Source organism: Acinonyx jubatus, chromosome B4 (assembly GCF_027475565.1).
Source record: "Acinonyx jubatus isolate Ajub_Pintada_27869175 chromosome B4, VMU_Ajub_asm_v1.0, whole genome shotgun sequence".
NCBI classification, from domain to species: domain Eukaryota; kingdom Metazoa; phylum Chordata; class Mammalia; order Carnivora; family Felidae; genus Acinonyx; species Acinonyx jubatus.
The window spans coordinates 100599769-100627289 of NC_069387.1; the positions used below are offsets into that span (position 1 = coordinate 100599769).

The 27521-nt window shown below is 35.7% G+C and overlaps 1 protein-coding gene across 4 annotated transcripts in view; it reads left to right on the plus strand.

The window, feature by feature from the left end:
* The window catches only part of SYT1 (synaptotagmin 1), a 547364-nt gene that overhangs the window by 373716 nt on the left and 146127 nt on the right, over positions 1–27521 (plus strand). For 3 of the 4 annotated variants that reach the window (XM_027071185.2, XM_053226521.1, XM_053226520.1), the window contains 3 exons: positions 15278–15462; positions 21408–21530; positions 25519–25686. In XM_027071185.2, coding sequence (XP_026926986.1) covers positions 15278–15462; positions 21408–21530; positions 25519–25686 — 476 coding nt within the window. The remainder of the gene's footprint in view (positions 1–15277; positions 15463–21407; positions 21531–25518; positions 25687–27521) is intronic. The other variant, XM_015063649.3, reaches the window with a different exon arrangement.

Sequence of the window (27521 nt, forward strand, 5' to 3'; positions counted from 1 at the left end):
AGCAGAAAATTAATCAATGTATCAAATGAATATGGCATTGGAAGGATTTAAAGAGTAAAGGACGAAAATTGTGATCCTAGGTAAATTTAAATTTTCTCATTGATGGATTTGAAACAGCAATAATCAGAGCTTGGATAAATAGAAAGAATTGATGGTTGAAAGAACTGAGTTTGAGATTGCGCCATGATTTTTTTCCTAGAATCTTTGGACAGTCATATTATTTCTGGTACCTTAAATTGCCATTTATGAATAAAGATAATATTACTTAAATGAAATAATCTCAAATTCTTTTGTAAATTATTCAGTGGAAACATATTACATAAAATCAAAATTGGCTCCTAATAAAAAAAATGATTCTAACTTTAAAATGTAAATAATTATTGAACAAAAAATACTGAATTCAAGTTAGTTTTTCCAGTCACTTAAAATATGTGGCCAATTTTGAAGAAAAAAGCAGCATCCAAGAGCATGTTCTTTTTTTATTTTTTACTTTTTTTTTTTTTTTAACATTTATTACTTCTGAAAGGCAGAGAGAGAGAGCATGCGCGCGCGAATGGGGGAGGGGCAGAGAGAGAGAGACAGAAAAAGAAGCAGGCTCCAGTCTCCAGTCTCCGAGCTATCAGCACAGAGCCTGACACAGGGCTCAAACTCAGGGACCGGGAGATCATGACCTGAGCCGAAGTCGGCCACTTAGCCGACTGAGCCACCCAGGCGCCCCCAGCATATTCTTGTTAATGTGTAAGCCCCACAGAATTGACTGCAATCAAGCAAGACCTACCATTTTGCCAGTGGAAAGTAAAATTCTTGCCACTAATACCTTTACTGCTGTGTTAAAACATTTACCTCAAGCAGTGTAGGCTGGGCTGACTAATTATTGAAAATACAAAGCGGTGCATGTTATGTTTATCTCCATTTGGACCAATTTAATATTCTAATGCTGCTTACATTTTTTTGAATAAAAAACAATTATTTGGCCACTGTATTTTAAAGAACTATTATTTATTCTCCCCAAAAGTTTCTTTTATTTATTCTTTTATTTATCCATGAATAGCTTGAACACTACCAAAATACTTTGCCTTTCAGTTTTTTGACAGCAATCTTTATTTGAGACTGTTACCCTGACATTCTGCTATATCATTAGGGCAAAGCATGTTATGTTGGGAGTTATATTATACATATAAAATTGCTTGTATTTCATCTTTCATCTCCATAACTTTTAGAGTTTGTTTTTTCAGTCAAGTTTTAAGCATTTTCAAATTATGAAATTTAATAGGACTTGCTGGCAAATAATAACTGGCATTTATTATTTTTTAAGTTTGTTTTTTAGAAAGGATGAGGCACAGAAACAGAGACAAAGAGAATCCCAAGTAGGCTTCATGCTGTCAGCATGGAGCCTGATGCAGGGCCCAAACTCACGAACCTTGAGATCATGATCTGAACTGAAATCAAGAGTTCGACGCCTAACCGACTAAGCCACCCAGGTGCCCTGGCATTTTTTTTTTTTTACCTTTTATTTACTTTTTCAAATTTTTATTTCAATTCTGGTTAGTTAACATTCAGTGGAATATTGAGTTCAGGAGAATTCCGTGATTCATCACTTACATATAACACCCAGTGCTCATCATAACAAGTGCCCTCCTTAATGCCCACCATCCATTTAGCCAATCCCCTGTCCACCTCCCCTCCAACAACCCTCAATTTGTCCTCTATGGAATAACTGACAGTTAAAAACCCTCCTTCAAGTTATCCACCATACTAAGTACTTTGCATGTTACAAATTTACATGTCACAAATCACTACAGAGTTTATATCGTTGTCTCATCTCTCCACTCACCTATCATAGATATTTAAACTGAGGTTCAGAAAATTTAAATAACTTGGATCAGATTTATTCAGCAATTTGAGGGGCAGAACTTGGAGTCAAGTCCGTGATCTTTCTTATTGCCCGTTGATGACATTGCCCAATATTGCCCGTTGATGACATGATTATTAATCATGTTTGACAAATGATTTTCACTGATTTGGTGTTATCAAAAATTATTTCAGTTAGGGGCACCTGGGTGGCTCGGCCATTTAAGTGTCCAACTCATGATTTTGGCTCAGGTCATGATCTAACAGTCTGTGAGATTGAGCCCACATCCAGCTCTGCACTGCCAGTGTGGAGCCTGCTTGGGATTATTTCTCTCCTTCTCTCTCTGCCTCTCTCTCTCTCTCTCAAAATAAATAAGCTTAAAACAATTATTTCAGTTAAAAGAAACATGATAGTCCTATACAAATATGTTCACCAAACTAAACTCTTCTTAGCAATAATGTAATTCGTGAATACTTGCTCAATTTTCAGTGTGGATACAAAAGAATGCCAGGATATATGGAAATAGCATGAAGATTGAAGACCTAAGTCTGATCCCACCTCTAATGAGAATCACATTATGCGAGCACATCTCAGATCCTCAGTGTTCTAATTTATAAAATGTAGATACTGGCACCTACCACCTTAGCTCCTCCGCAGTGTGGTTTTTAGGGTCAAATGGGCTGAGGAAATGTGAAAGGGACTCATAAAGTGAAAGAACTAAATAAATGAGAAATTGTATTAGTGAATACTTCAGATGCTAGATAGAAGAAAGAAAAGCAATATAGCATTACTAACATAATTTTTAAAAGACTCTTTCTAGGAGATATACAACATAAAAATTAGGAAAAATAACTGACAGAAAAAAAATGAACTTTATTGCTTTTTCCGTAATGTTCTAGAAGAAAAAATAAGGAATACCTGCACAAATTTTCTAAATGATCTGGAAAAAAATGATTTATCTCTAAAGTTTTCTCAGGATTTGATCTGTGATACGGTATTTAAAAAAAGTATACCCTTTAGTTTGAACAAGGAATCCAATAGAGCCATATCCTCACTATGTGTAATATTTGAAGAGGACTTTCTCTCCCTCTATTTCTTTCACTTATTCAAGAAGCACTTGTTTATGGCCTCCCATGTACCAAACCCAACCGATACTCCATAGAAGGTCAAGGAAAGGAAGACAACAGTATTCCTCTTCAGGTAGTTCCTCCATCGTGAAGAGGCAAATTACAAAGCTATAGAAAACAAGGATCAACGTATAAAATACAAGTCATAAGGCATAAAGCAATGTGGATGAGAGATAATGTTAAGGGCCCGTGTATGGTATTACTCAGGTAGACATTTGGAGGAAGTCTATTAAGGAATCTTTTAAGGGAAAAAAATGACTAAGTTTGACAGGGAAAAGAGAATAAGGAAAATTATACATTCTTAGTGGAGATCTGGGAGAATTTACAAAAACAAGCAAGATTCACACACGGCCTTGAGGTCATATGTTCACAGTGCAGTGCTTGAAGCACCAACTCTAAACGGAAGAGAGATACAATTTAAAAGGGGGAAAAAAAAGTCACTATATAGGAGATTGACAGGCATAGGGAAGTCCCTTCAAAAGCAAGAACAGAAAATAAATCAACAATCATAGGAATTGTAGAAAAATAAAGATAAACATTCACATCCAAGAACCAGGAAATAAAAAAGGAAGAAATGATGCTACAAATTGCCACAGAGGCAAATACACTGAGAGAAACAGACAAAACAACCATCGGAGAGGAAAATTAATCAGTTTGGTCTGTAGCAGCAGGAATCCATTGGATAATCAAGGCAAAATGTCCTGTGGCTAGCTAGACAAGCAAGGGGCTTTGTTTGCTCTGTTGTCTACCTGTCACTCTGTATAGTAATGAAATTAATGAGCCTGACTCTTCCCTTTTATGACTGGAAAGACTCAAACATCCTGCTCTTCCTCGTCATGCACAGCAACCACACAGTTCTCCTGTTAGTATAATCAAATTGCACCAAGTTACAGGGAATTCTAAAAACCTGTCACTTGCCCCTAGAATAATAAACAAAGTCCAGGGGAGAAAAATCTTTCCAAAACAGGAGGTAATAAGGCTAAGTGGTATTTTTCTTTGTTTCTTTTAGTGCTGGCCTGAAGTTGCACAATAACATAAGGAAGCAGGGAATAGATCTGCCGGTTTCACTGATATTCTTTTATCATAATTGGATGTAGTGATAATATGAGATTGCTTGGAAAAGAAACAAGTAGAGACTCAAATATTCAATTATCCAAAAGTTACTGACAGGTACCATGTTCAATTCTTGTAATAAAAAAATTTTTTTTTTCTTGGGCATCTTTGTCAAAGATAAAAACTGTTTAAAGACAATGTTAACAATGTTAACCAAGGGAGGACAGTGTTAATTCAAAGCCTCAAAATAAAACCAAATACTAATTGAATCAGAATCCAAAAGATTTTTACTTTGGAGCCTTTTAATACAAAAGAAGAAAGCTTCCACTATGTGAAGAAAAACCTGAGACATCTTTTTTAGTTTTGAACTTGGAAATCAGAACTCAAGAAAGACACGCTACAAATTTGATAGGCTACATGGATTTCCCTTTAACCACGAAATTCTGTTGTCCACAGCATGATTGAAAACTGTTACAAACTTCCAAAGGCTTCGGAACTGATCAGCCCATGAATCGCCCACGCCTCTGCCAACTTACCTGGCACCCCTTCCTGTTTACCAATGCACCTCTCCCTGGAGCCTGCAGACAGCAAGCTCCTGGGCTCTCTGTGGAGCCTTATCTAAATCCTCTGGAAGGCATGCTGGGGCTTATCTCTGCCCGAAGACTCCACATCATTTTCCATGTCAAATTTCAGACATTCCAATATTGTGACAATATGGATGACTTTGCCTTATCGTTGAAAGCAGACTATTATTGTAGACATTTTCTAAAATTAATTATTTGATTAATACCTGTGCAGATAAAAGGGCCTTCAGTCGACTAACTTTTGTTATCAAGACTAATCATTGCATTCAACAAGAAACATCAATAACCTTACTGCGTTATTCAGCAGGGGCTGTGAATCTGTTCCGTAGCACAGTACATACTGAAATCAGATAAAAAGAGGCTCTGGTAAACATTTATCAATGTATAGGTTGTGATTTTGTGCTTTCCAAAGCAGTATCTTTTACTGAAGGTGTTGTTTTTTTTAATGTATTAACAGGTTTTTAAGAGTTTGCGGGCAAAAAGAGGCACATTTCCCATTTTACTAAGTTCTATTGTTTTTAAAAATAATTCTAAACAAGTGTTTAGAACAAGTGTTCATTCGACAAGTAGAGTAAGATTGCTGTGACTACGTAATGGAATCAGAGTCAAGCAAAAGACCCCATTCAATTTGGCATTTAACATGCTGTCCAGTGTTGTTCACGAGTTGCTTCATGTATATTAATCAAACCTGCCCAGCTGGATTGTAAACTGTTTAAGCAAATTACTTCAAACTTGTTCATTATCTCTTAAATGTCCTGAGCATTAATGTGTTAAATACACACTCAATGAATGAATGAATGAATGAATGAGCAAGCTTCTCTCTTACATTACCATGTAAATAATCCATCTGCCTTAAAAAGCCATAGGTAGCTGACTCAATTCGATGGCTTGGATCATTTTTGCAACCTATTTACACAGACCTATCTTCCAGTTTGCTTTTTGTCAGGGGCACATATTGAAAAGCTAAACAGAACCGTGTAAGAGGAGAAAGTGCAATGTGTTAAGAAGGCTATTTAGGGGAGGCTACATGTGTTTACTACAAGGAATTGTATTTTTATTTACTATGATAGAAAAAAATCTCATGTAGACTCTTTCCTGAGCTCTCTTATTGAGAGCTTTGTTTAACAAGGAAGTCACTGGGTAAGAAGTTAGAGTAAAAGGAATCTTAAAAACCAAAGGATGAAATCCTGCCATTTGCAACAACGTGGGTGGAACTGGGGGGTATTATGCTAAGTGAAATAAGTCAGTCAGAGAAAGACCGACACCATATGTTTTCACTCATATGTGGATGTTGAGAAACTTAACTGAAGACCATCGTGGAAAGGAAAGAAAAAAAATAATTACAGAGAGGGAGGGAGGCAAACCGTAAGATAGACTCTTAATACAGAGAACGAACTGAGGGTGGAAGGGAATGGGGGTTGGGGGGGGCAACAGGGAAAATTGGTGATGGGCATTGAGGAGGGCACTTGTTGGCATGAGCGCTGGGTGTTGTATGTAAGTGATGAATCATGGGAATCTACTCCCAAAACCAAGAGCACACTGTATATACTGTATGTTAGCTAACTTGACAATAAATCATATATATAAATAAATAAATAAACCAAAGGAAAGAGGAGAAGGAAAGATTAAGGAAGAAAAGGAGGGAGGGGGACAGACAGATGGACAGACAAGATGGGAGGGAGTCAGGAAGCAAAGAAGGGAAGAAAAGAACCGAAGTCCCCAAAATGCTATGTCCACTGTGTAGCCAGCAAGGTTTGGGAGCTTAGCTCCAAGCTCAGTGATGCTTGGAGCTTTCACTGAACTCTAGGACCCTTTACCTTATCTTTACGTAACCTGCCACCTACAGAGCCCACCTACTCTGCTGAATTCTGTAATTAAGCCTGTAATGTCTCTTTCTAGTTTTTTCCTAGGAGTTAGTCTTCTCCAGCTCCTAAAGAAAGAGACCCACCTTCTCTGTGTTCTCTGTTCTACCACCATCCCTAGCACAGTCTACGCACACAGTGGACTGCCAAGACAAAAAAGAAAAAGAAAAGAAAAAAAAAAGGTTAAATGACCAAATGGAGGGATAAGTTTTTTTAATTCCTTAATCTTTGTGCATTTGACCCTGATGATCTAAAAAAGGAGCTTTTAATTTGGAATCTAAAGGTCATTTAGACTAGGAACTATAATCTCCACAAAGGTACCACACACTCCCAGTTGTGTGCAAATTTAAACACACATGACGCACGTGTATGTATTTTCCCATCGAGACTATATAGATTTGGTTAAATTTAAAAGAGGCATATAATCCAATGGAGACTTCTAACTCTATCCTCAAGACTGAGGAAAAAGTAGGTTTGCTTAATACCCGGCCGCGAAGAATACATCATCTTTGAGGCTGTTTCACTGTATAATGAGGAATTCTTCATTCAGACCTTTGAATGGTCAGTTTGTTCTTAAGCCATATTCTGGACGACTTCGTACAGGATTTCAAATCTTACGTTTAATGTGCTGTCTCCAGAGATGGTTAATGAATGTATTAATCCACATAGTTCCAGTGCTTTTTCTTTTTTAAGTTCTATTTGCATTCTGTAATTTAGAAAAAGCTTTAAAATCCGAGGCTTATTTCGGCTTTTTGCCGATTTTTGAAAAGTTATCCTCGTACGTTTAAAATTATTCACAAACAGGGGCACCTGGGTGGGTCAGTCGGTTAAGTGTCTAAATTGGGCCCAGGTCATGATCTCACAGTCTGTGGGTTCGAGCCCCACATCGGGCTCTGTGCTGACAGCTCAGAGCCTGGAGCCTGCTTTGGATTCTGCGTCTTCCTCTCTCTCTCTCTCTCTCTCAGAAATAAAATTGTTCATAAACAGTCTAAAAGCAAAGCTTTGAAATAGATTATTTTTCTTACTGTTCAACAGTAAATTATCTTAATATTCAATCCTGCATCTTGCATCGATGTCTGATACTCTAGAAAGATGGATTGTTTGGAGTAAACCTGGAAGTTGGCAAAAAGCTTCAGTGAATGTAAGAACAAAGAAATATGTAAGTTATTCATAAGATGAATTATACAGGCATTAGTGCAGTGATGAGGCACTCATGACAAAACAGATACGTCAAAGGTAGAATATGTCCGAAGTTCTTGCTGAATTTTTGTAGTGGCCATGGCAACGGTATTACCTATATCATCTTGAAGCTCTCAGCTGAAATAACTAGCACTGTGGTAAACGTACAAGCTTACATTTCTCAAGGAGAAAATGCAGCTCATCTTGTGAAAGAGATATGGATTTTAGATTGTTTCTTAATATGATGAATGGGAATGGAATGAATAGATAATGCAGAGCTGCCATTGAAAGTGAAATCAAGGCAGAAATACAAAAAACAAACAAAACAAAAACAAAAACCAGTGAGGTCTGCCCTAGATGTTATCAAAAAACCCAGTGAGTAAATCCACCAGAAGGTTGCCAACCTACGAGACAGCAGTAGCTGACTAACTGGGACTATGGGAAGAGAGAATCAGATCTAAGGAAACAGGACTGAGGAGCCAACCTAAGGAAAACACATAGAAGAGAGTGCTGTACCTCACTGACCATCCACTCTACTTGTACTTGAGCTCAAGAGCATGGCTTTGTGGGTTTCTTTCAAGCCACCTAACATTTACAGAGCACTAAGCTGATAGGACTGAGTTTGGCATTGTAGAGAATGCAAAACAAAACAAAACAACCATCTATTTAGAAGTGAGAGCTCAGAATCAGGAAATCTAGAGTAGGACTTCTCTTGGTCATAGAGTATTTTGTGTTAATTTTACAAAGCTTCTCTCCCTAACTGTTAATTCTTAGGACTGAGGTACAACATGAGTCTGATGAGCAGACTTTGGATTTGGAGGCATAAACTAGATAGCCAAGGCTAACTATTCAGCAACAGTAAGATTTTTCCTCTCATAAAAGTACCCTCTGCAATACCCTTGTTCTCTGTGATAGTGTCATCTTTTATTTCACAATGTTCTATGAAAGATCAGGAAATCTGGAGTGTCTACCTTAAAAAAAAAAAAGTTGAGAACCCCTTAAGTAAATAATTTTTACATATTTGTTTAGTGCCAAAACCCCCTAGCGGGGAAAATGATGTTTTTCAGTCTGAGAACAACATTTTTATTGTAGAAAGACTCTTTACCTAGTTGCTTTCATCAATAAATGTCCCCCTAGAGCACTAAATTTGTACACAACAGCACATCAAGCCATGTAGCTTCTATCTGAAAACACCATATTATGCTCTAAGTACCAAGTTTGGCAAATATAAGAATTTTACTTCTTTTAAAAAAGTAAATAAGACCTAGTTTTTATCACATAGGAAATAAATAGAAAGCTTCATGCTTGGGACTGTATTATAGCCCTGTAAAAAAATGCCAGGACAGTAGATGTTCAATAAATATGTGTTTGATTCAAAACTGTTTTAGGGGTGCCTGGGTGGCTCAGTCAGTTAAGTGTCCGACCTAGGCTCAGGTCATGACCTCGTGGTTTGTGAGTTTGAGCCCCGCGTCAGGCTCTGTACTGTCTGTCAGTTGAGAGCCTGGAGCCTACTTCGGATTCTGTGTCTCCCTCTCTCTCTGCCCCTCCCCCACTCATGCTCTGTCTCTCAAAAAATTAATAAACATTAAAACAAACTTTTTTTTAATACTTACTTTTTTAGACTGCTTAACTTATGCCAACTCCTCATGAAAGAATGACCTCTCTTGATAAGGGGAAATGGTTGTGTGGGTTTTTGTCTCCCCCAAAAGAAGACCTGCTAATGCAAATTTACTTCTAAGTGGTTCTAAATTATTTTTATTGTGTTTTCATTAAATACCAGGACTTCAGTTCATAAATAATCCACAAAGAGATGAGTTTTGAGTTACTAAGAAGTGAATTTCAGGTGTAGAAAGGGGGCATATTAAAGTACCTTTGATATCTTTGTATAGATTTGGATTCTTTTTTATTTTTAAATAATGTGCCTTTTTTTACTAGCCTAATACAAACCACCCAATGTATTCCACCACATAGTATTTCTTATTGGGTTGGAGGGGAAATTTTAGAAAATATACTTAATATCTTTATTTAAAAATCTGTCAACACTGGCACTTTTGCTGAACCTTGAGATACAGAAATCACTTAAATGACTGAAGAAGAAGAATAACATTTCAAGAAAGGAGGAATATACTTGAGACAGATACAGGGGTAGAACTGAACAAAGAACAATGGGTGACTCAGTCACATGGGGTAACATCAGGCCGCTACTTTACAAGTAGAAATAGATGTAAAAGAAACATAAAACATATTGAAGAAGAAATGGCACCACTTTCCACGCAATCAGACTTGGGATAAAATTTTCCACATGGTTCCCATGTCAAGAGGTCGGCAATAATTGAAGCACTGAGAGGACCCATAGAGCTAGCTTGGGGAACTGGTTTGAGAAGACGACAGATTCATCTAGAGGAAACAGTCTAGAGGCAGTGGGAAACACAGTCCCAGCACATACAAGAGGGGACAGAATGGAATAACTGACGTAAAAGTTTAAGACAGGGGAAAGAATGGGCTCAACAGTGAGTCCATGTGAAGGTGATCAAGGGGCTAAGAACTTTGAATAACAACTCCATTTAAAGACATGGGAAAGGGAAAGGAAAGGGGGAAAATGTCAGACCCATGCAAGAAGGTAAGGGCAATAGAAACAAAAGCAGAAGGACATTTCAAAAAGGAATTTATGATCAAGATCTCATACCACAGACAATGTTGCTTGTGTTTGGCCACAAGAAAGCCATTGCTTATCTTGGGTACAATGTTAGTGTCATGAGAATGGTTGCAGAAGAGACAAAGGGGGTAAATCAGAAGATCACAGAAAATATAGCAATAGTCCACAGTAATATTCCAATTGTATGATCATCTATGTGCCGCATACCACCGATCTCTTGAGGTCTGCTTTGTATCTCGAGTTTTCTATCCCTGCTATGATGAATTCCACAGATGTAAAACTACACACATTTCTTATTTTCTAGTTCTGGAGTTCAGAAGTCCAAAATAGGTTTCACCAAGCTAAAATCAAACTGTCAGAAGTGCTGATTCCTTTTCTAATCCCCAACTTTGAGATAGAATTAACAAATAACATTGTCTAAATTTAAAATGTACATTGGAATGACTTGATAAACATATTTTGAAATAATTACAATAGGGCTCATCAATATAGCTATTACCTCACATGATTAAGCATGTGTGGTAAGAACACAAGATTTACTCTTTCAGCAAATTTCAACTACACAATACGGTATTGTTAACTGTAGTCACTGTGCTATACATGACATCCCCAAAACTTATTCATCTTCTGATTAAAAGTTTGTACCCTTTGACCTACATCTTCCCATTTATCCCAACCCCCAGTCCCTGATAACCACCATTGTACTCTCTTTCCTGGAGTTCTCCACTTTTATAGGTTTTGCATTTAATCATGATCATACAGGGCTTGTCTGTACAACTTCTATCACTGACTTATCTCACTCAGCATAATGCCCTGAGGAGCCATCCATGTTGCCACAAATTGCAGGATTTCTTTCTTTTTTATGGCCAAAGAATACTCCAATTGTGTATGTGTGTATGTATATGTACATGTGTATGTGTATGTGTGTGTGTGTGTGTAACATACATATATATTACATTTTCTTTATCCCTTCATCCATTAATGGACCCTTAGGTTGTTGTTGTTGTTTTTTAAGATATATTTATTTTGAGAGAGTGAGAGAGAGAGCAAGCACAAGTGGGAGAGGGGCAGAGAACAAGGAAGAGAGAGAATCCCAAGCGGGCTCCGTGATGTCAGCACAGAGCCCAATGTGGGGCTCCATCCCACAAACAGTGAGAACATGACCTGGGCCAACATCAAGAGTTGGTCTCTTAACCGACTGAGCCACCCAGGATCAGTTTCTTCATCTTGGCTATTATGAACAATAATACTACAGTGAACATAGAGGTGCATATACCACTTCAAAATAGTAATTTTTTTTATTTCCTTGAGATATATACCTAGAATGGGATTGCTAGATGATATGGTAGTTGTATTTTTTTTTATTTTTTTAGGAATCTCCATACTCTTTTCCATAATGGTTGTATGAATAGATTCCTTCTTAAAACTGTATGGGAGAATGCATTTCCTTGTCTTTTCCAGCTTCTAGAGGACACTCCTTGGTTCATGGTCCCTTTCTCCATCGTCAAAATCAAAAGCACAGAATCTTCCACTTTCTGATTCTGAAATTCCTATCTGCCTCTTTGACTTATAAGGACTCCAGTAATGACATCAGTTCTATCTGGATGTAACCCAGAGTAATCTCCCCATCTCAAGATCCTAAATCATCTATGTGAAGTCATTTTGCCATTGTAAGGTAACATATTCACAGGTCCCAGAGAATATCATGTGGACATTTCAGAAGAACCATAATTCTTCCTATCACAAAGTCTAAGTTAAAACACCAGAAGCAGTTTAAAATTGACTTTGACTTAATTCTTATGCATCAGTTTACCTTTGGGTTAAATAATGTGCAATTAATTCATTAACTGGAAAATGAAAATCACATTTCTAATGGAAAACTTCTACACTAGTCTATTATTTTCTGCTGAAAGGTCTTTAAGTTAAATGTTAAAATTCTTGTTATGAAATTCCATTTAATGATAGTTGGGTAGCAATAATAATAAGCTAATAGCTTTCTGCCAATAGCGGTATTTTTCTGAGCCCATTTTTTGTTGAAGCTATACTTTATTATGGAAATCACACTTGGCAGCATCTTATGCTGTCATTTATTTTCACTTTTTTAATATAAAATGTTTTATTAAAAAGGTTTCAAAGCTAAAGATTTTTCCTTTGTATACATTTAAGATACGTACATTTTTTACCTACTAAAGATATTTTGAACTTTTCAAACTATTGGACCTACTAATGTAAAGATATTTTGAATTTCTCAAACTATTGGATCTATATTTTTTCCTCTTTATACAGTTTTTCCTGTATACAATTAAAGGGATAATGAATAAACCTGCTATGAATATTGAGATAACATATAAAGTTGTAGCAGTTGCTAGCCCCTATTTAGTTTTCAATTTTTAGCCTAATATAAAATACATTTCATGAGATTTTTTTCACTAATATTCAAACATTTCTATAAATACTACTAATGAATTATCCTATAGATAATTCTATATATATCTATATCTATATCCTATATCTATATATATATATAGATATAGATATAGGATATAGATATAGATATATATCCTATATATCCTATAGATAATTCCAAATATTTGGCTGTTCTCCACAGGAGCATTTAAGGTGGTAATTCAATTCAAATAACTGAATTTAATTATAAATGGTGGTTTATATTCCAAGTATCTATTCAGTCAGGTTTTCATATGGGTACACAAAATGATACCCTTCAGGTTTTTAAATTCTATCTCAAGGTGCTGGTAACTTGTGAGACAAATCCTGTTAATTTCATATATTCAATACAGAATATTCCAAGTTAAAATTAAGCTACTCAGAAGATCCAACCTAGAGTATGGTAGCACTTTAAGAAATAAAAGTCACAAAATAAGATTTTCTCAGTGGTTATAATTTACCTTCAGGTTGCAGTATGTAAGATTTCCTCCTATAATCCTATGTTCCTATTTCTTTAATTCCTTTTGATTAAATAATGTCCCCATGCTTTCACTGTCTATTTTCTTTTTGTGAAATTGTCAAGTGATCTCTGTAATTTAAGAGACTTTTATGTAGCTCTCTGAGAGACTATCATACAAGTCCAACTAGAAGAATAATTTACGAGGCTCAAAATGAAGGGTCATTATTAATACTGTCTTGCCTGCAATGAATATGTAGACTCTTTCGTTCATGCATGGCAGGGTTTTAACTAGATCAAAAGAGGCAGAAGGTTTTAAATGAGGTGTTATGAATGATATCATTGGTGACATAAGTTTCATTTACATTTTTAAAAATATGATTGTTTAATGAGATTACAGAACATAAAACATGTCATTTGGTGTTGGCTTATATATAACTTTCAAATATTTCTTTGGCTAAAAACACAATTTCAGAAGTTGTGCTTTTATATAGGCTAACATTTATCAGCCAATCGTAAGCTAGAATAATAATATGCATGGTAAGTATTCTATATTATAAAGCTAAACACAGGAGGACAACTAAGAGTGGGTTTTCGCAGTTTTTTGAAGAGGTTAATTTTTAAGTGCTTTTACTTTATCAAAGCATTCCTGACTTGTATTCAGCAATCACTGATACTAATGATGTTTATGTAGGTGGAAGAAAATAGTACCTCTTCTTACCATTTCAATGTCCAGTGTCTTTTCTTAATTACAACAGGCAAATCTAATTATTTCTTCTGATCAATCTCAATAATTGAATAATTCCTTTCCAGGCAAAATGAAATCTTAAACATTTCCACAAGAGTTTGTTTTTTTTTTAATATAAGCACACAGTATACGATATGCCAAATAAGAAAATGGATTGACTTTTAGTAGATGGACAACTGTAATAGAAAAATGTTTACGTGTTTGAGTATATTTATTTATATATTCTTTATTATTTTAAAAAGAGCCTTTAAACCTGAAGCCTCTCTTCTTACCTAAAAATCATCTCTTCTTCCTCTCGATTCTCCCTGGTATAGCCACTGAACTCTACATTTTTCAATGTGTATTTATTAGTGTGCGTATTTTATGTCCCCACATATACTCTGAGTGTTCTGTGTTACCCATAATATTTAGCCCCATGCCTTAAAAATAGCCAATGAGTTCCTGCTATATGCTGGATGCCACTCTAAATTTTTTAGTATATTAACTCCCTTAATTTTCAAAGGAGATGAAATGGGTACCACTGTTATCTTCACTTTATCGTGAAGGAAACTAACTTAGAACAGTTACGCCATCTAGCCAGAGTCACACAGCCTGAAAGTGGCCAAGCCCGAATCAGTGCCTGGTTTTAGAGCCGTTGAACACATACACTCTGCCCTGCCTCTGGAGACCTTGAACAGGCCAATGTCCTACTTTTAGAGTAGGTAACTTGCAGAGCACCAAGTACTTCTTCCTAACCTTTATTATCATTATGTTATTTATTTTCTCTGGTTATTTGATTGACGTCTGTCCCTCCCATTATGCCCAAAACGTATTCATAGAACCTCTAGTATGTAATAGATGAGTAACAGCAGCTAATATGTATTAAGCATTTACCATGTGCCATGAAATACATCTTATTTTAATCTTCAAAAAGTCTATGATACCTACCAATTTACCTCTACTTTAGAGGTGAGAAGACGGAGGGCAAAGGGAAGTTAGGTAACTTGCCCAAGGTCACACAGCTAATAAATGGTGGAGCCAGTATTTAAACTCAAAGGCCAAACTCCAGAGCTGTGCTCTGAATGAAGGAAGGAATGGATTCATGGAACTCTAACTTGGAGGAAAGAATATTGAACCTGTGGGGAAGGGTGAATTGGAAACAATAGAAACCATCATCCTGCCAGAGGAAACACGGGTAACATAGCACAGAACAGTGTGCCTGGAGCACTCAATAGATGCAAATTAATCAGTGAATATCTTTGTAGCCCATGAGTTAAAAGACTTTGCATATGTAATGTTTATTACTAATGCTCTCTGCCTATTTTCCTCTTTCAGTGCCACCGTGGGCCTTAATTGCCATAGCCATAGTCGCCGTCCTTTTAGTCCTGACCTGCTGCTTTTGTATCTGTAAGAAATGTTTGTTCAAAAAGAAAAACAAGAAGAAGGGAAAAGAAAAGGGAGGCAAGAATGCCATTAACATGAAAGATGTGAAAGACTTAGGGAAGACCATGAAAGATCAGGTAATGTATTCATTCCACATTACTTCTTAGATGACTTCATTGACAGTTAATAAATGGTTTATTGTTTTATGCCAGATAAGCATAGATATCAACAAATTCTGGACAGATATCACTGCTGTAGAAATGCTTTGCAATCCTGTCAGTCACTACTGAACATCCCAAAGTGCAATGAAACATTTGGTAGGGTTTTCCAGTCTCTTAAGCATATGAACCAGAAAAGGGCATCCATGACCATCAGGGCCATCTTGACAGGTCCAGCATACTGGAATGATGCCTGAATATTTTGACTACATCTGTTCAGCCAGTCTTAACTGCATTGAGAGTTAGAGAAACAGAATAAAGGGTATCTGAATGTTCCCCCTCTTGGGCAAGGCGCCCTTCTAACATCACTGTTCATAATCTCTGTTAAGTAACTGAGACTTATGGCTACTGATCATACTTGATGAAAATTGCCATTTCTACATATCCACATATCTCAATAATTAATGCTCAGGAATAGTGAATTAACCAGGTAAAGGGAGAGAACTATTAGCTAGTCCTAAAGAACAAGGTATAATTTTAAGGCAAAATTCTTGTTTCATTAAGTTAGGGACAATTAAACCATAACACAGATTATAAAATCCATCCAGCTGGGTTATCTTCCCAAGCCTTTGGATGTTCTTTACAGTGTTGTCTACGTTTACTAAATTAACTGGATGATTTGGTTCAGAATAAAGTTTACTATTAATAATTAAAATTAAAGGCCTCTTCATTGTTTTTTGGAATCATATTCATAGTGTTTATCTCTAAAACACTTAATTCATATTAAAAATGTACATGTAGAGCTTTTTCATAGAAATAACATTCTCAATTACCTTTGTTTCCCTTCAAATAATTGAAAAGTTCTATTTATTCCCAAATAGCAACAGATATTGACAGTTTTTAAAATTCTTTACATAGTATTAATTACTATTAATTGAACTCTTATATAGGTGAATCTCATTAAGAACAATTTAGTCAAGGAGGGCATTTCTAGTACATTTGCACAGTTTCCTACTTAAGCATACACTCAGGGCATCAACCCCACTCCCCACCTTGAGTTTTAAACACTTTTTCTCAAAGACTCTGTAATGTCTATTGACAATTTCGCAAAGGCTCTTTTGCACTCACTGAACTTGTGTTTGGTTTCAGAGCTATAGAATCGATGGAGCGCCTGTACTCCTGCTCAGAGAGCTTTGTCCTGAGCACAAAACAACAGATTTACATTTTTCTGAATGTTTCTAATCGCAGCCACAGAAGTCCATGCACCCACATTCAACCACAGAGGTCTAATAAAGATTTTTCTCTGTAGTTCATTTGCTACATAGAAACAAATTTGAAAACATGTCTTGCTTTATTTCAACATTTTCTATAACAAGCAGAACTTGATAGAGATTTCTTTAAACAATGTATTGTGAGATTAGCATAGAAACAGTGTGCTATACAGACATGGACTGAATAATGTAGGTGAATTTCAGCTGTATCTATGAAACAACACGAAAATACAGCCCTATCGTTTTCACAACTACAAGTCAAATGTCATTTTCCCAAATCCTAGAATTAACAAAAGCACCAAATAATGTTAAATTGTAACTGTAGCATTCTTTTCTCACATAAGAAATTTGTATTTTTCTTTGTGGAATTTGTTATGTATGATGTAAGATTGTAATTTATAGTATAGTAGTGGTGTTTATTACCCCTGTTATGACCTGGATAAATGACCAAGATCTCAAAATGCTAAATACAGAAAATTGATAGTGGTTCACTTTTCATGGGTCACCTATTCCTTTGGATGGGAGGGGAAGAGAAAAAAGTAAAAAAGGAATACTAGTAGGAAGTCAATGATAGTTTATAATAATCTACTATTACAACAAAGTAGTCAAGATTTCAACCACTCAAAAAGATCTTATCCTTTCAAGTGGATTACTTGTCCATACAGGATTTTGGAGCTCTTATTTTATGAATAACTAAGTGTACAGAATGAAATACAATTTGGACAGATAAAAAGAGGCCCAGTTGTGTAACAGTAGCTTAAGGTTCTTTTTAAGACAGGCAACAGTAGTTAATAATGCGTTCTATTTTTTAGGAGGAAGGATGATGAAGCAAAATAGAATGTACAGTTTTAGGATGTATGTCAAATGTCAGTCATCCAAATTCAAAATAGTATAAACAGAAAACTTAAAGAAAAATTTAACAAAAAAAACTTAAGAAAATTATTCTTAAATAATTACATTTTCAGAATATTTTAAATGTATTATTTATGTGAAAATGGGAAAAACAAGTACAGTCTATGACTCTCATTTACAAACAGAACAGATGCAAGAGGCATTTTATATAGGATTTTTTAAGATACATGGGCTCCAGGGCCACCAGTAAGTTTTTTACCATTTCAATCTGTGTAGGAATGAACAGAAACTCAAATTTCCATGCTCATGGCTATCCGTCTCTATGTTAAAATTTCACAACCAACTAGGAATCTTTAAATCCCGCAATGACAACAAACTAACTGGTAATAATGTGTTTATACAGAGTGAGACTTATAATTAAAGGGGTTTATTTTTATTTTTATTTTTTTTAATTCCTTAAAGCTTGACAACACTGAAAATGCAGAGAGGCAATACCAACTTGCAAAGTCATAGGTCTGGAATGGTCATTTCTCCATGGTTTTCACTAATGTGTGTGGATATTTTAATTTTTATTTCTTCCTTCTATGTCCTCCTTATCTGTGTTATGTCTCATGACTGTTCTGGACTGTCCCTTGCGGTAGGTTTCCTCTGCTCTTTAGAAACCCCTAGTCAACGCTCGGATACATTTAGTGGCCTGGCCGCTGGGGCTCCACGGCTCAGGGTGTACCATTCTGACACACATCAAGAGGCTGAACTAAATTGATTTCTTTTTCTTAAGATAAAGGGTTCTCATTTTAACCATTCCTAACTGATTAAATACAACAGTATTAGAAAGCTCAAGTTTTTAACTGATGGGCATGGAAAGAAAACCCAGTCCCTTGTGCTACTTTTTAAGTGTGCCTTATCAAATCCAAATCTGAACAATTTAACTTAGAATAGCTTCTCTTTCTAATGATTTATAAATTAAGCACTTTTTGAATGTCGAAGCAAGCCAGAAGCATGTACACCAAATCTTTGAAATTTTAAATAAGATCTGATGTTCCTAAGATACCTTTCACTACTGCAATTTAGCAAACCATCAAAACTGCTGGGTTTACAAGCTTTTTCCTCTGCATTTTGTTGGGGGTAGGGGGTGGAGGGGTATTGCTCTTGAGATATTATAATAGCTACTGATTTAATAAATCTGAGTTTAATGTGATGGTACAGAAGATGTCCTGCTTGAGCTCAGCCCTCAGGACAAGAATAGACTTAATCATTTCGGTGATGAACAGTGACACGGAGAAATTATCAAAAATTTAGCCCTATTTCATGCAGAATAATCGCAGAGATGGTCCTGCACCTTTTATTAGGGCGAAAACCACTTAGGAAGAAGGAGATTTAATATCTCCGCTATCTCAAATTGCACTCGGATGAAACATGATATGTAAATTGTCAGTTCTGAAAGAGACTTTTGAGAAAGTATTTTAATCCATGAGTTTTTTGATAATCATAGAGTAACGTGTAGATTTTTCAGACAGAAATATGCATTAAATAGTTTGCTATTCTTTTTAAAAACTAAAAATCTTACAGGGAGGCAATTTACCTAAGCTGTAATTTCCTAGGCACATCGATTAGAGTGTTAAAGACTTAACATGCAGCCAAGGTTTTGAAAGGGCCTCAGTTCCTCTAATTAAACTCAGTAGTCTTTTCTGGTCACTTTGCTACTATGTTCCCTTTAATGACTCCCCCCCCCCACCCAAGTTGAAAGATTAAGTTTTTAAGTAATTACATTAATTGTTTCCTGCCTTTGACTATCAGTAAGCACATCAACATTTTACCAGTCAGGAAAACATCTAAGTATGAACTTTCCAAATGAAATGGGGTATGGCTAACCAGATTTGTGAAAGTTTCTACCCAGACATAATAACAGTAATATTCAATTTTCCAAACTCATTGTAGGCTCCTGAAAATTTTCCAGAAGCAGAGTAGGGGAGGCACCTCTAACTACAGCTCAACTCTATATGATCCTCCCACCCAAATGAGTTCTACTGATACGATGCCACCACATCTCCACTTTTTTTTTTTTTAGGATCGAATTGGAGTTAGTGAAAAGAGCCAAAATGGACAATCTTGTCAATTCAGTGCCTTTTTGAAGCAGAGAGCCTCTGTATAAGTGGATGAGTTAATAGTAAATCTTTCTCTTAACAGAGAAGAAAGATCATACAATCTGGAAGGTGGGGAGAGGTTGGGTAACGGAGCTGTAGTTTGACAACTCATGCCTTTCTGAAATCTGGGTATGCTTCTGGAATTTGAGTTCTACAATGATTCTCCGATCTAAGTCAATGACAAGAGTTAAGATTCCTTTACCTTGTCATAGATATAAAGCAATCTATCACACACACACAGCAATGAAAATGCCATAACCAAACACTAGGGAAGAATCTTTACTATATATATAGTAAATATATGTGTGTGTGTGTGGGTGGGTGCGTGGGTGTGTATGTATATATATATATATATACACACACATATATATTTATATATACATATATATATATATATCCCCACCCACAGAAAAGTTGAAACCAGTAAAATACAGAGTTTCTAGAAATTAGTAAGAGCAGAACAAAATGCTAGCAAATTTAGCGAAGGATATATACAAGTAGTCCCCAGAAGAAAAAATACAAACGGTTAAGGATTTTAAAAATTTTCAACCTCACTAGTAGTCAGGGAAATGTAATTTTATCACTTTTTAATTCTGAATGACTATGTGAAATTTTTAAAATTTTTTTTCTAATTCTGTAAGGCAAGAAGAATCCATATCCCTAAAAAAAAAAAGTCCTAATATTTACCTTTATAACTTCTTTTATTTCAGCACAACTATTGTGCTTAATGGGAAAATATACACTTTCAAAAGAGAGGAGCATCTGAATGTATTTTATCAAATAATGAGCTTTCTAGTATTTCAATTTACAGTACACTTCAGTTTTAGGTTATTAAGAATATTCGGTTGGTCCAAACTGGGTTTTGAGAGTTCAGTACCATGATTTTTGTTCACTAATGCAAAATAAATGTTTATACTGATTTCAGTTTGACAAAATGGCAAACATAACTGCTTTAATTTTTTTTAATATAAAACAGACCCATAAATCAATTTAATTCAGCCTAGCTTTCTGTGGAGCTGTTATAAAAATGAAATGGTAAACTGAAACTAGACATGGCATAGATTTTTCTCTAAACATGCATTTGCTGGTGGCATGTTATCTCCACTTTTTCCATAACCATTAGAAACGTACATGTGAAACATAGGAAATTAAAAGTCTTGGAGAATCACTTACTCGGCTACCTTTCTCATAGGAAAAAAGGCAAGAAAAGGCCACGCATTTCATACAAGTACTCCACTGCATGTAACGATGATGTTTTACATGATGCTTCGATCTCTTTAAACTACATGAATGTGAAACCTGGCCTGGTTAATAGCATGTTTATTGTATCTCTGAAAGAAGCAGTTTTATCAAAGCCAAACATGATACCAAGTTGACATTTTCTTTGCAACGACTTTACATTTTTTGCTTGCAATATTCTGAGGGGCTTCTTCCATTGCTTCCATGTTGCTTGCTGGTTGGGGAAAAAAAATTCCGTGCACAAGTGGAATTTTAAAAGTTATCTAAGCAGCAAATGTGAATGTGTGTCAGACAAACGGATTTCCAGCATCTTTGTGCTTTTGCTTCTAACAGCTTGGAAGTATAACCGCAGGCCCAGGTGAATATGAGTTTCCATGAATTCACTTGAGCTCACATATAATCCATTCCCTACTCATAGGCTCTAAAGGATGATGATGCTGAAACCGGACTGACTGATGGGGAAGAAAAAGAAGAACCCAAAGAAGAGGAGAAATTGGGGAAACTTCAATATTCGCTGGATTACGATTTCCAGAATAACCAGGTATGGGGGGGGGGGGTGGAGGAAATGACTTCTAATTCCATTACATTTTCTGAAATTACCAAGTAGAAATTGAAGCAAGATACTTCCTAAAACATTTCGTTTGCTGCAAGGGGAAAATGCAATTATCAAAGCTATGGATGAAATCGAAGTACAGGCAGTCCCCTACTTGCTAATTTAACTTCTGGTAATTAGAATTCACAGTATTCAACCGATTACATCTGCTTATGGCACTTACAGCAGACAAGCAGAATACAAATGAACTTGGAAGTAGTCAGTCTGATTCTGACAGCTCCCAGCCACAGTGTCACCTCCACTGGCCCCTCAGCCTGAGCTTGAACAATCTCTCCTGGAATGTATGGAATTTAGATCCAAACAGGGTGAGGAACTATTGAAGTAAACCACCATTCAACCAAAGCTTTCAAACAAAATGTAGGGGTACCTGGGTGGCTCAGTCAGTTAAGCATCCAGCTCTCGATTCCAGCTCAGGTCATGATCTCACTCACAGTTGGGAGATCAAGCCCCACATTGGGCTCCATGCTGGGCGTGGAATCTGCTTACGATTCTCTCTCTCCCTCTACCCCACCCCCTCCTCTCTCAAAAAATAACAATAAAACAAAATGTAACTGTGTGATAAGGAATCCAAGATGAAAAACTAATTGCCTTCCATGAATTTCAAAGGCACAAATGCCTTATATAATATGATACCAGGTAAAATTCCTAGCATGCATAAGCTAACCGTTCTCAAAAAGTAGAAAGACCAGCAACTTCGTTTCTAGTGCCTGTGACTTCGGCCCAAAAAGTGACAAGGAACTGAAGACAGTACTATAACAATCATTCCTGCTTCAATTTCTCAAAAAGCCACAAAGTGCCACCTAGATAAATGATAGTATTAGGTACCTTTTAGTAACCGTGTTATAGAGGTAGCTCAAAGATAAAGGTTAAAAAATCCCTACATTAAAAAAAAAAAAAAAAAAAACCTTCTAGGACACATGAAATTGACCATGTGTCTGTCTTCTGAATTGTTAAATTCAAAAGCTAGATAAGAATTAGTGGAGTCAGTGGAATTAGAGATCAGGCTGTTAAGAATCTTCAGGACAGTGTCCACATCTGACAAGCAGAGTTTTCACTGTCTCTGTTGTTTTGCTTCTCTCATCTTTTTAGAGGAAAAAAAAGTGATAATATAAATACATTTACTACTAACACAGCTTGTGTTATTTCCAGTTTCATGAGGAATGAATAAATAGAACAAATACCAATGCTCAACTTTGAGCACCGAAGTCCAAAGTCAGTAACACTATGAGAGCTCTACACAGTTGCAAGAATTCTAGGAATATTTATTTATTTATTTATTTATTCATTCATTCATTCATTCATTCATTCATCTTTAGAAATCGACAATTTAAATAATGTCTTCACTTTCCAAATTTCTAGAGAGTTCTTCATGAAGAATGTATTATATGCTCTATCATACTAAAAACATTTATTTGATCAGCTTCATTACAGCCATGGCTAGTCATTTTATAATACATTCTAGAAAGCTGCATTTTGGTTATAGATACAAGTTTATAGGTATGGATTTATACACATCTATAGGCATACTATAGTTAATAGTTAATTAAAATAGGGAATTTATAGTTAATTATAGTTAATTAAAATAGGGAATTTGTGGTCATTTTTATCCCAGCTACCAAAATTTGATCATCAGGAGTTGGTTGAGAGTAAAACTTCCTATTATTTACATATTCTGGCAAAGATGAAGGTCAATACATGTTATCTTAACATGTAACATTTTTTCCAGAAATTTAACCTTCCTTTATATGTGTATCTAGTATGTTTTAATACTTTATTCTACTTTCATATTACCCAGTAGAAATCTAGTGGTATCTCATCCTGGTTAGTCATAATTTTGAAACTTCTAAGTCAGCTTAAATTCTTTAAGTATCATTTTATAAAGTATTTTTAAGAAAATAGCATTTTTCTTACTCATATATAATGAGTGCTTTTATTGTTCCCTTTCTAGCAAACATCAAATTGTTAAAAAGGTATTTCATTCTGAGGTCTAGGAGAGTCTACCTGATGAAATATTTTTTAATTAGTATGCATTGATTTTTTTTCCAAATGTTCTCAGCTAATCTAATTTATAAAATGAATCCTATGAGTCATAAAATATAGTGTGAGGAATTTTATATATTAAGCTATAATCAAATATACATGTTTGCTTACAAAAACTAAAACACAACTGTAAAGTACTCTAAATGAGAGCCTTTCATGGCAGAGAGAAATGTGATATTTATCTTCCAAGCAGAAGAGGGGGGGCAGTTGGAAGAAGTAACTCCACCCCTTGTCAACAAAATTTCCAAAACTCTTTAGAATGTAAGTCACCTAGGTTTAAAGAGTTTAGGTTATAGGACAACTGCATTCCTTCCCAAAAGAAAATTCCTTTCAAAAAGTGAGGAGAAGGGGCAGCTGAGTGGCTCAGACAGTTAAGCATCTGACTCCTGATTTTGGCTCAAGTCATGATCTCACGGTTCGTAGGATCGAGCCCGGCATCGGGCTCTGTGCTGCCAGTGCAGAGCCTGCTTGAGATTCCATTTCCCTCTTTCTCTGTCCCTCCCTGGCTCACTCGCTCTCTAAATAAATAAACATCAAATTTTTTTTACAAAGGGAGGAGGAAATAGAATCTTGCTTATTCACATTGCTACCTAAAGGCAAATTCCAAATACCAACTTGGCAAACCAAGAGACAAACCATTTGCTTTACTCATCATGTCTTTATAACCTGATGTCTATTTTAGCTGTTCTTTGACCATCTGTTTATGTTTTGCATATGTATAATCCAGCACTCTTATTGCTACTGTTGTATGATGCTGTCACAAATATATTGAGCACTAAAATGGAAACAACAATCATCCAGAGTATGGGTCCCAGTTAAAAACTGAGCCAACTAGCCAAAGTGTCCTTACCAACACAGTGGGTCAATTTTACGGAAAATGAATGTGACTTTTTTTTTTTAAAGGAAGTGAACTGGCTAAAAAGTCAGACTCAAATTTTCAGGCCTGATGTGTAAAGCCATAATGTAATTGCATTTATGGACAAGGGTCTATTTTTGTTTTCCATGTGGGTCTAAACCAGTCTGTTGATACAAAATGTCTGATGACAACACCTCTAGAATCATCCGCTCACACCTTTTATTCTCTTTGCAAAAACATGAACAATGCCAGCTACACTCCCATTCATAGTAATACAAGAATTTATCACTGAAAAAAAGACATGGAGGAATCTCTGCATTTGAAAAAAAAAATCAGAAACTTGGTCACTTAAAACATTAAAAATCATATATGTAATCTTGCTTTCATTTATGTGAAGCTGAGATTATATTCTTTGACTCCATGTCCTATATTTAAACAGAATAAATGATCATTTTACTGTAAGTTAAAATAAAAAGTAGGCAGCATACAAATAAAGGTCAAATATGATAGAAACTTGCACGTCATATTTTTATCTCAAAATGCTACCCAATTTCTAAGAAATTTCTACTGCGCTGGTCTGAAGCTTTGAGTTTAGTATAAAAATTTCCTACTTCATAATTACAGACTTGTTATTGTTTAACAATTTATTTCCATTTACAAATCATGCCCTGGAAAAAAAATAATAATGCACAAGGGCTTTTAGCAACTGGAAAGTTATTTGATTGCAGCCCTTTTGCAAATATGAATTCCATATTTAACTGTAATCAGCAACCTTTTAAAAGCCTCTTTTGTGTTTGAAACCAGGCTTCCCAGAGCCTGCATCTGTCATAACTGGGTTTCTGAAGTCTATATGGCTTGCTTCACTTGCCTTCTGGGTTTAGATTCATAAGAGAAATAAATAAAAGTTTATTAAAAGCAAAGAGGAAGAGGGAGAGAGATCACAATATGCAATATCGTGAACAATCTTTTCTAAAATGTCCACCAATGTTTGTGTTTGCTTTATTCTGTCTCTCTTTCCAGCTGCTGGTAGGGATTATCCAGGCTGCTGAGCTGCCTGCCTTAGACATGGGAGGCACGTCTGACCCCTATGTTAAAGTGTTTCTGCTGCCCGATAAAAAGAAGAAATTTGAGACAAAAGTCCACCGAAAGACCCTTAATCCTGTCTTCAACGAGCAATTTACTTTCAAGGTACTTTTTTTTGTACTTACTAATAACTTTTCCTCTGTGGTTTTAAGACCCATCTCATCCTGACACATACATAGAAATGCACATGACCACTTATTCAGAGGTTCAAGGATGAGTCTATTCAGAATATTTAAAATTCTTATCTTCATTCCAGTGAGGATTCTGCACTATGTTTAGATTTGGTTAAAGTAGGATTCAGCTTGGCCATCTCAGAACAGAATACAGACTGGAGTATAATGGGGATGTCAATCACATCCAAAAAAGGAAAATCAACATCAAGTGAGCCAATAGACTTGAACATTTCCCCCTCTCTCGAATAAAGACAAAAGAGCAATGAAATTGTTATTTTCCTAAGTCTCTAAGTTCCCAAAATTAAGTTACAAGCACAGAATAAAGTAAGCTGTGTTCCACTGTTTAAATGATACAAATAGGTTTTACCCTCATTGCAGAATTCTGTGTGTACAGGGGCAATCTAAGCACTTAAAGACCATTCTGAACCTATCACTAACAAGAATACAAACCTATTGTTTTTCTGCATTTCTAGCATTTTCCTTTAACTCTAGGCCTTTCCCTAGTGCTCTGAATCTTGCTGAGACACCTCAGTTGACAATAATAAAGAGAGATTCTGGCCATAAAATAACTGACAGGAAAACGTACCCTGCAGGCCTCAGGCATCTCTACATATACAGCTCTGTAGCTCATGTCTTAAAGTCACGCATAAAAGCACTTCTTTGGTAACTATCTTTAATATGTGAAAAGCTTGTAAAATGCATTACTTAAAATAATACATTTCTGAAAAATGAAAGGTCTGTGAGTTTGCCAGCAGGTAGATTCAACATCACTCATCTATCAGCCAGCCTTAGCGATAGCATGTGCCTCATGCAAGCAAATACTATGGTGCGAAATAAAATGGATGCAACTAAGGGCAGGAGTCCTTTTCTCGAGCCTTGTTTCCAGTTTTGTAAGACAGCAATGTCTTTGTATTCACTCTGAAATTTCAGATTTTGTGACAAAAATCTCCAAAGTATTGTCAGTAATCTTATCTAAAACCTACACTTTTTTATACCCAGATAGTTCATTTAGAGTAGTAATAAAAAGATTCTGGAACTACTCAGCCTATGAATAACTCATCACTATGGTCAATATACCACAAAGCATAGAATGAAGATAAAACTAATAAAATATTGCAAATGGTAATGACAATCATTCTGTTTGGCTATGTATTAATTTTCATTTAGGTCAGGAGTTACTGACCACAATTTAAGATTTCTTAAATTATTTGAAATACTATGGTGTCTGAGTTATCTGTGTATTATTTCAAAAAAATGTATTTCTAAAATTTTATTAGTAATTTCTGTGGCTTCAAAAGGTTTAATTACTGAAATTTTTTAACTGCCTATAAAATGTCATCAGGTTCTATTTTATTTCAAGAATGCTGACAAAGCCATAAATCAATCCAAAGTGTGATGTATTTTGATACACTTAGAACTATGCTGTTGTTCCCAGAGAACTGGTTAATTTCTCCAGGAGACATTGTAGATTATGCATCTTGAAATGCCAACAGGCAAGATGATGGAAGAACCGAAGCATAATAGTTTAAAGAGAATAGGCTTTAAAACTGAGTTCAAATCCACTTCACATGAACGTGACATGCCCTGACCTAAATGCTTCTTTTCCTCCAAACTCCCACCTGAAGGAGTTACTAATCATTCAAATAATAAGTATGTAAGTGCCGACTGTACCTAACATGTATTCATTCAGCCTTCCACTGCTCTGTGAAGTAGGTCTTAGTATTAACACTATTTGATAGGCGAAATGTGTGAGGTGTATTTGCTTGC